We start from the raw sequence: 10,589 nt of genomic DNA on the forward strand, positions 1-10,589 counted from the left end.
TCAAAAAAATCAGAATTAGGGGATCTTTTTTGCCATGGGAACTTCATACATTTCTGTTGAATTGAATAACCAAAATTAATGTGTATTAAAGATCTGAATAGCAATAATTAAAATTTAAAAAAATTGTTACAAACCTCATACCCTACAGGAAAGAAAAGAAAATTGAATCCCCAAGAGAAGAAGTGACTTGACAATCTTTAGTTTTCAATTTTCACAAATGGAATACACAGAAAAAATGGCAGAAGAAAATCTCACCATTGTGGTAGAATTCATTCTCCTTGGATTTTCTGACCATCCTAACCTTCAAGGGTTTCTCTTTGTAATGTTTTTGGCCATTTACTTGAGTATTCTAATAGGAAATGGTCTCATCATAATAATAACCAAAGTGGATTCAGCTCTCCAAACACCCATGTATTTTTTTCTTGGAAACTTTTCTGTCTTAGAAATATGTTACGCATCAGTCACCCTGCCAAGAATGCTGGTGAATATTTGGACAAAGAAGAGAAATATATCTTTTCTGGCCTGTGCTATTCAACTTGGATTTCTCCTTATTCTGGGAGCCCCAGAATGTCTACTCCTTGGTGTGATGGCATATGACCGGTATGTGACCATTTGTAAGCCTCTATATTATCCTCTTATCATGAACCGTAAAGTATGTGTCCAATTAGTGGTTGGCTCTTGGACTATTGGGATTCCAGTCCAGATAGCACAAACATATCAAGTTTTCTCTTTGCCATTTTATGGTTCTAACAAACTCAATCACATTTTCTGTGATCTCCGTCCAGTACTGAAGGTAGCCCATGGAGATACTTTTGTCAATGAGCTCTCTATCTATGTTGTTGCTATGCTGTTTGGCATGGCTCCATTTCTGATGATACTGTGGTCTTACATGAAAATAATTTCTACTATTCAGAAGATCCCATCTGCCACAGGAAAATACAAAACCTTCTCTACTTGCTCTTCTCATATCATGGTTGTTGGTTTATTCTTTGGGTCTATAATTATTACATATTTACAGCCTAAGTCTAGTCACTCCACAGAAAATGACAAAATTTTCTCTCTCTTCTACACGATTTTGACCCCTATGTTTAACCCTCTAATATATACTCTAAGGAACAAAGATGTAATTATTACACTGAAAAAATTATTTAAATGTGGTGGGACAGAAAATAGTTAAATTTATGTCCCTCATTGCCTCTTAATTTGTCACAACATTTCTATTAAATTCAAAAATTTGGAGTCTCTCCGACTTTTTCTTAAAAAAATTTATTCAAATTTTATTATTTCTCATTTCTTTTATATTTGTAACATTATATGTGCCCTTTTTTGTTACACTGAATGGCAAAATTAACGTCTCTAATATTTTAAAAATAACCTATCCAATTCTGAAATAATGTGGTGAACTAAGGTTATTACTCAATCCAATGGTTGCCATATACTACAATACCTAAACATTAGAACATTGAAAATACTTCATAAATTGTATTCAAAATAATATCAACTAAATAATTTAAGTATCTAAGTGATTTATATATCTTCAAAGATAGTGTCAAACTAAAATAAAAATGAGGACCTATAAAATATAGTTATTAATTTCCTTAGGCTATATAATTACTTATATTTAAAATTAAATTCAATATATTTTATAATATTTTGATTTATTTTTTAAATATTTACATTTTAATTTGTTTCCTATTGCACTTGTGTAGGCAATATATAGTAACAGGTTATGTGTTATATAGCTAACTTAAAGGCATTCTTGTAATAGGTAAAAATATCTGGTGTCCTTTTCTTCTATAATATGGTGTAGCTACAATGAAAAAATATGATTCTATATGGAAAAAATGAAAATAATTAGACTATACTATTTATATATAAGGGCATGTAAAGGGGAAAATAAGAAACTAGAGTTTTGCAACTTTGGAAACTTAACAAAGGCATGTTTCCAAAAGAGGGTTTGGTCACATGCACAGAACTGCAAGGGAGTTCTAGAATTTAGGGAAGATATAAAACTAGAGACCAAAAACTGTTGGGGGTTCATTTTTCCTATTTGGACAAGAGAGTGGAGAGTTCAGTTCCTGTGGCAGTTTGTAGAAGGAGACTTGCCTTTCCTGATACTCGGAGGTCCTGTAGTCTAACTAGTGGGAAGAAATTGAGATCTGTTCCATCACTGTATCCAGTTGACATCTCCTTGTGATCCTATAGCTGCTGTGTTCCTGAGAGACTCTGACTGTGTTTGTGTGAGAGAGCTGCCAAAACACAGTAACCCTGCCTGTGAGAACAGACCAGCCATCTTGGCCTGTGGCCTCTGGTCTACAAGGGCAAACTCATCTGAGCTAAAACTATCTTACCTTGATGAACTGTTTAATTTGCCTATCAACAATTTGAGGATCAGTTAAATCAGGGAAGATAGTTAGGTTTGGGAAAGTGAAACAGTGTAGGAATAGTATAGCCTAAAGATCTATGAAGATAGTCTGTGAGGACCCATAGAAGCATTTGGTGGAGAAATAAGAATATTAAACTTAGCGACTCCTTTCCCATGGTACTCTTCAGTCTTATTCACCTTGTTGAAGAGTCATCCATGACTGAAATGACTAATCAAAAACAAGATAATTTTTAATGTAATTTTTTGCTAAACATCTTTGCCAATATTGGGAATGTCCATTTAGAACTTGTTGCAGGGTCTATAATGAACTATGACACTGATTTTGCATAGTATTTATCTTTGACTTATTCATTGTCTTTCACTTGTTATCTTTCACTCTTGCCATCTGTTCATTACATCTTCATGAACAACATAATCATGATTGGCATTATCAAATGTAATCTTCCTCTTTCTGGTCTTGTTTTCTTGTTATTGCTTTTCTGTTTTTTTCCCTAGTCCTTGTTGTTCTTGGTCTTCCTCCAGCTCTTCCTCTTCCTTCTTCCTCTTTACATAAAATAATTATATAAAATAAGAAGGCATTGTTGAATGTTTTGTGATCTGAACCACTGGAGGGAGTAACTAAACTATCATAATGACAAAGGAATTGAAAGAAATGATTTCTCTGGGGACTTCACCTATATATCTGTGTAAAATCATCCAGTTGGAATTCACATTTACATTTAGAAAGAATAAATCAAATGCTCTTTCTTTTAAAATAATGGTCTGTGTCAGTTAATCATGATAATTGATCTAAAAGAATAAAAATGCTAATGGTATAAATAGTTTAGTAAATAATATACAGTCTCTATCAATATCATGAAAGAAGAAGTGATAAAAATCAACCTTTTGCTTTTTGTAGAAATATAATAAAATAATTTATAAATATTTTAAGGAATTACTTTCATCTCATCATTAATTTCCTTATATGCTTGATTTCATATTATGAGGTGAAAAACAACAATAACAGCAAGAGGGATAGAAAGATATTAGAATACCATAAATTAGTAGGGTGAATAGAAATGTTTACCTCTTCATGTAATGAATGAAATTTCTGAAGGCTGTTCGTATTACATTTTTAAATTAGTTTATTAAAAGACCACTCTAGCATATCTCTGAATGGGAAAAAAATTATACAGGGAGTCAACTCAGAGACCTCACCTTCTCCCAATCACAAGAAAGAGATTATCATCCACCATATTTTAGCCACTGCAATCCAAAATGGCTTCCTAGAACACTCAGATTCAGGCTTGATTTGTTGGTTGGCCCTACCCTTAATACTGTCATCTACAACAAAGATCTAAACAAAAGCCTGGGAGTGAAACTGTTTGAGCTTTAAAATCAAATTTTTTTCAAGGATGCCAAAGAGAAAATTATCTTCCAATAAAACATTCATTTTCAACATCTACCAAACTTCCACAACTATAGTACCAGTGAGTAAATATCACTAGAGATTAAGTGTTAGGTAAAATCATCAGAAAAATCTATTAGCTAAAGATCCATGAAGAGAGATGGTATATTAATATTAATTAACTTTAATATTAACCTTAAAAATGGAAAAGTAAGATATATTTTATTATCATTGTCAAATCAATGTTACACAAACTTAAATACACATATATATTTTTCATATCAAATAGGCAAAATTAATTTGTCATTCTTTCTGCTATGCTTAGAATTAAAGAAAGAACAGCAAATTGGAAGTACTGAAGAGGGATATTTTTCAAGAAGCTGTATTGTCTAGCAAAAGAGTTAAAATACAGTTTCCTATCCCTCTACCTCTAGAATAGATTACAGAGAGCTTAAGGAAAGGAATTAAAAAAGAAAAGTTCCAAAAAATATTTTTGAGTAATAGGGTAGTAGATGTTGGGTATCCACATGGAGATAAGGATAGAGTCTTTCAAGGAGACAACTGAACTCTAAAGGCTAAGCATTTTTGTTTTGTAAATACCTTTTTAAACCCTTATCTTCTATCATAAAATAGATTGATTCCAAGGTAGAAATATGGTAAGGGCCAGACAATTGGAGTCAAGTGATTTGCACAGTCACAGAGCTAGGAAGCATGTGAGGTCATATTTGATCCCAGGATCTGCTCCCAATCTCTAACCTGGATTTCTATGCATTTAACAACCTACCTATCTCAGTGGTGTAACAAAGAACTTCTGGAAAAGAAGGAGAACAGCTTGAGTGACAGGATCATCGGTTACAGAACTTGGAATTTACCCAGATGGCATGAGTCAAAAGAAAAGGCAGTTGGGACCACCTCTATAAAAACCCATGGGATCAGCTGCCCAGGGTCTTGGCTTTGAGAAGGGAATCTTGGGAGAGGGTGGTTAAGGAAGGGTAGGCCATAGACCTACTAATCCAGCATCCATATCTCATTACCACAAGAAGTTTCATTCACCTTGTTATTAAATTGAGCTGAGAGATAACAATAGCACAGCTGCCAAGAAGAACATCACTATCCCTCCCTTTCTTTGGTTCAGGCCACGGCTGGGTCAGACCATGGACTATGAGAGAGGGAAGAGTCTCCAGCCAAATTTCAAGCTACTGTTCTTGGAGTTAGATTACTTTAGTTTCAATAGACATAGCATAACATTTTCCCAGGACCTCTTTCCTTATCCTGTTCTTCTGTTCTTACCCTTTGAGTTAAAAGCATTAAAACCTGTTTCAACCTGATTCAAGTGAAGATTGGTATTTCTTCCCCAGGCTAGTAAATATCTGTAGCTATAAGGGAAAGGGATTTATCAACACCACAGTCTGAATAGCATTATCCATTCAACACATCAACAACCAGCCCATAACCAACCTCTATCATCAAACCCAACCCCAAGCCAAGGAGCTAGAGGAACTGGTGAATATACATATAGCTCCTCACTTGACACTTGGCTTGGGCACTGTTAAAAGGGTGAGGACTTGGCTAAGCTAAACATCTATAAGCCCTAGTGGTTACCAGCACATCTTGGTGATCACACAGGCAGCTTTATCCATCACCCAGCCTCAGATCCATCTACTACCTGAGGATCTAGGGCCAGGTTGTCAGGCCAGCTTATAGAGCCTGGAGCCCAAAGAGAGTGTCTTTAGCAGTGGCAATAGTCTTGCATGACTGTAATATATAAATTGCTTCTCCATTATATTCTTATTTATCTAGACAATCAACAATTCAAGAAATCATGTTTTAATTTGTAGAATTTGGTAATTTCATGGTGTAAGTACAAAAGCTAAAAATTGATTAATTGGTATAAACCAGCTGTAACAATCCCCTGATTATATACTAGTAAATATAAGGTGGGTGGAATTTTCTTTTGTTAAAAAAATTATATGATTAGCACAAGAAAATGGAAAAGACTTCCTTTGTACCATCTGCTCTGGGAAATTCACCACTGGGAAGTTACATTATTCAGTAAGATCCAATAAACCATGGTGTACATATTTCTTCAATACACTAAACTCTTGTTATTTGGAGATTGAATTTATGAACTCCAAAATCTCCATTTAAGGAAGAAGGCCCCCCAAATGACCTCTTCATTTCCTACATGGTTATTCTTAAATGTATTTAGGGTTCTTGAACATATTCCTTTATCAAGTATGTTTTTATTTTCTTCTTCCTTCACTACATTTTTAGCTTCTTTTTATATGTCTTCTTTCTTCTGTCTGCATGTTTGTTATTGGCTTATGTAAGAAATAAAATGGATATAGATTTTAAAATATTATGGTTTTAAAGGATTTATTAATATCCATGAAAAAAATAATACCACATGCCATATTAAGAGTTAGTTTGAAAGACTCAACATACCTCCTCCACTATGCTGATTCAGCCTGAAAAGAGAGTGTGCCTTTCCAGGCACTTCCTTTTTATTCTTATCTCTACATTATTACACTTCCAGTCTATGTGATTACACAAGAGGAATCATGGGAAATGTAGTTTGAAAGAGTCCTAAATTTCCACAGGAAGTTTAAATCAGGGACCTCAAAATTAGTTCAAGACCCAAAATGTCCAATATCATACTTATCATAACTTTGTATATGGGGTAACGAGGTAGCTTGATGGATAGAGCTCTAGGCCTGAAGACAGAAGGTCCTGAATTGAAATATGATCACTCACATTTCCTAGCTTTGTGACCCCAGGCAAGTCATTTAATACCAGTTGCCAAGTCCTTACCACTCTTCTGGCTTATAACTGAGGCTTAGTATTGATTCTAACAAAGAAGATAAGAATTAAAAAAACTAAAAGAATAGTACAGAACCTATCACAGAGTAGGCACTTAATAATGTAAATGAATGGTATTAATGACTATATAGTCTCAAATGTATAGGTATAGATTATTTTGTTTTATTTTATTTTTTAATAGAGGTAACATATATGGAAATAATTGTTTTGACTACATAGGAACTAAAAATCAACATAAAAATGTACAGAGCATGGTACATATACAATGATACATATACAGAATTTTTGAAAGTTTAAAATGGTAGTGGTATCAATCAGTCTATATTGTAGAAGAGAACAAAGGAATTATACATGTATGTAAATATATATGTACATATAAAAGCATAATTTTAAAAAGAAAACACATTTTTCATAATCACTTGAAAACATGTTCAACCTCTGTAAATGTCAAATAAATACAAGTTGAAATGACTCTAAAGCACAACTTCACAGTGCCAGAAATAAAAATTATCATTTCATATATATATATATACATATATATATTCAGAAACAAAGATAACATCCCCTAATCAAAGTTAAGGAAGGTTAGAAATTAAATAGCTTTTGTTTCCTTAAAAATAATAATAATAACTTCAAAATTTGGAATAATTCAATCTAGTTTATGGTGGGGGAAGAGAACAGCAAATAAGGGATTTATTTCAAGGGGCTTCTGCACTTGCCTCATTACCTCACCTGTCTTTTTGTTTTAAATTCTTACCTTGCATCTTACAATCAATATCGTGTATTGGTTCCAAGTCAGAAGAATAGTAAAGGCAAGACCACTGGGGTTAATGACTTGCCAAGGATCACACAGTGATTAAGTATCAGAAGTCAGATATGAAACCAGGACTTCCCATCTGTGGCCCTGTCTCTCAATCCATTGTATGACCTCTATACCCCCAACAATCCTGTTTTGATCAGAGTACTTTCTTGAACTTTGACTTAGAAACTGATTGGCATTTACAATCCAGGATTTCAGACCAGAACACTTTTTTTCCGCTTTCTATTAATGTTGGAGTTTACATCTATGGAAGGGGATCTTGATGGAAAAGCAATTAGTGCTTCATTTTAGAGGTGCCCATTAGAATTTGGACAGTTAATAAAGAGGTCAATAAGAGGTGGAAGGGATTTAGAGAGGAAGTTGTGGGGCACCAATTCCCTTGTTTCATCAGCAATTATGAACTCCTACACTTACCTCTGTAGATATATTTGGCTAAGCCTGTGGAAAATGGGTCCTGTATTTTTTCTCCATAGGGTTCAGGATCAAGCTGCTCTGACAGGGACCCAAGTTCTAATTAGTTCCAGGTGGTAAAGGTGAAGGCTTCAGTGTCTTATGTCCACCTCTATTCTTAAGCAATGGTTCAAGTTATTATGTCACATTCCTATTTTTGCTGTCAACAGATGGGAAGACCTCCTAGGTCCTTAAGCAAGGTACAAGGGCAGTGCTCACAAGTATATGGTTTCCTTCCTTCCCCTTCCCCAAGCACACACATATTGACCAAATCTAATTATGGTATTGGATAGACACTCTTCACATCTTAATATGTTGTTATTTTTAATATTTTCTTGAACTTGAGAATTGGAAAATTGTTCCTTAAATTTAATATTTGATATTAGTTCTTAAACATTTAATAGCCTTAGAATGATTATTTGAATATTTGGGCAAACAGCTTATTCCTCTGAGAGACAATGAGCCTGAAAGTCATTAAGATAAATGATTATAATTTGCTACTAGAGAATATCAAGGGGGGAAAATAAATTTGTTTGTGACATCTTAGAAAGAATCAGTGTAGGTAACAGAAATGTAGCTGTGATGAGAAGTTTTTGATGTTTCAGAGAATCAGTATAATCATAGTAGCTATGTTGGAGTTTGAATTTAACAAACCTCTACATATAGCACATCATTTCAAAATCAAAACATAGGAGTATAGTGGATATACAGAACACTTCTTAATGATGAAGACATGGATACAAATTCCATCTTTGAAATTTAGTAGGCTGTATGACCCTAGGAAAGTACTATCTTATATAAATTGGTAGAGGGAATAAATCCCAATGGGGATTTCTTCAAACAAATGAAATCACACATCTCTACAATGTAACAATAGTCCTATGATATAGATAATAAAGTCACAATTATCCTGTGAAATATTGCTTATTAAAGTGTGTAAAGATGATATATGAGACACTGACTACTCTAGAATATGTCATTTTAAACTGATCATCACCATATAACTGTCAGAGATATGAGGATGCAACATTTGATTCTTAATTCTATTTTCCTAAAGTCTTGATTACTTTTATTCATATATGTATATGCACATATGAATTTTAATACAAATAGTTGTATAAATTTTGGCTTAGAGTTCTGCTTTCCAAAGAATATTTAGACTAAGTGAACTCTAAGGTTTCTTTCACATTTTGACGTTTAATGTTTACATATGTTTTAAATAATATTGCCATTTAATGACACTTGAAGGGGTTCAAGTGGCTTAATTCTGGTGAATTGAACTCACCCTTCAGATTCCCAATGTTTGAGTAAAATCTCCAACTCGCTGAGATAATCACAACATATATTAAGAAAATATTTTACTTTTCAATTTTTCCAGGGCCCCTTTCACATCTTTGTTTCTTAAACTGTAGATAAGGGGGTTCAACATGGGAATGACAATAGTATAAAACAAGGAGGTAATTTTGTCTTGATCTAATGAATAGGCAGAACTTGGTCTGAAGTACATAAAAAGAATAGTACCCTGGAAGATTGTGACAACAGCTAAATGAGAAGTACAGGTAGAAAATGTTTTCCATCTGCCCTCAGTGGAGTGGATTTTCAACACAGATAGAATTATATAACAATAAGAAATGAGGACTGCTAAAATAGTGACCATTTCAATAAAACCAAAGACAGTGAAGATCACAAGCTCGTTGACATGGGTATCAGAACAAGAGATTAACAAAAGAGGAGGAACATCACAGAAGAAATGATTGATCTCATTGGACATACAGAAACTCAGTGTGAAGGTTAAAGTTGTATGTAGCAGGGCATCCATCATCCCCACCATGTAGACCCCAGCAATCATTAAGTAGCAGACCTTGCTAGTCATGTTTACTGTATAAAGCAAAGGGTTACTTATTGCCATATAGCGATCAAAGGCCATTACTGCTAACAGTAGACACTCAGAATCTGTAAATGTACAAAAGAAATAGAATTGCAAAGCACAACCAATGAAGGAAATGGATTTGTCCTCAGCAAAGATGTCCACCAGCATCTTGGGGCCAATGGCTGTAGAGTAACAGAGGTCACAGAAGGACATGTGGCTAAGGAAGAAATACATGGGTGAATGGAGTTGAGAGTCTAACCGGATTAAGATGATCATCCCAATATTTGTTATAAGAATAACCAAATAAATTATGAGAAAAAGAACAAAGAAGGCCACATTTAGTTCAGGATCATTGGTAATTCCCAAGAGGATGAATTTAGTTGGAGTGGAATAATTCTTATCCATTATTTCTGCTTTGTTTTTTTCCTGTGTTTCTGTGAATAGGAAATAGGTAGGTAAAGTAACTGGATTTTTACACTTTTGTAAGAATAATGAGTAAAAAAACAATTTTTGGATCCTTACTCATCTGTAATGTGACAACAGATAGTTCCACTCCATTAGTCATTAATGCCCAAAAAATACATCAAACTTCATCCTATAGAGATAAGATAATGTAAAACAGAGAAGAAGGAACCAAAGAGATAAAGGTGCCTTATAAATATAAAAGGAGTGAAGGATTTTTTTTTAAATCCTTAGCATAAATTCAGGAGTATTTCAAATTTTCCTTTGTGAAAAAAGTTGAGACATTGGAAATGAGAGAGATAAAGACAGAGATAGAGAGGGGGGGGATTACATTTTAGTAACTGGAAAAATGATCATACTCAACATAAAATGGCAGAATCAGAGGGCATAAGAG

At 33.9% G+C, this 10,589-nt stretch overlaps 2 protein-coding genes across 2 annotated transcripts; one reads left to right on the plus strand and one right to left on the minus strand.

Annotated features, from left to right (window-relative positions):
• The first annotated feature begins 217 nt into the window (after positions 1-217).
• Positions 218-1,177, plus strand: LOC123252632 (olfactory receptor 10AG1-like). Its single transcript, XM_044681903.1, has one exon. It carries the CDS (start codon positions 218-220, stop codon positions 1,175-1,177), a length of 960 nt encoding a protein of 319 aa, XP_044537838.1.
• Positions 1,178-9,208: 8,031 nt separating this feature from the next.
• LOC123252633 (olfactory receptor 5W2-like) lies at positions 9,209-10,138 on the minus strand. Its single transcript, XM_044681904.1, has one exon. The coding sequence runs from the start codon at positions 10,136-10,138 to the stop codon at positions 9,209-9,211; it is 930 nt and encodes a 309-aa protein (XP_044537839.1).
• Between the last annotated feature and the right edge of the window lie 451 nt (positions 10,139-10,589).

The sequence above is a fragment of the Gracilinanus agilis genome, chromosome 6 (genome assembly GCF_016433145.1).
Source record: "Gracilinanus agilis isolate LMUSP501 chromosome 6, AgileGrace, whole genome shotgun sequence".
In the NCBI taxonomy this organism is placed as follows: domain Eukaryota; kingdom Metazoa; phylum Chordata; class Mammalia; order Didelphimorphia; family Didelphidae; genus Gracilinanus; species Gracilinanus agilis.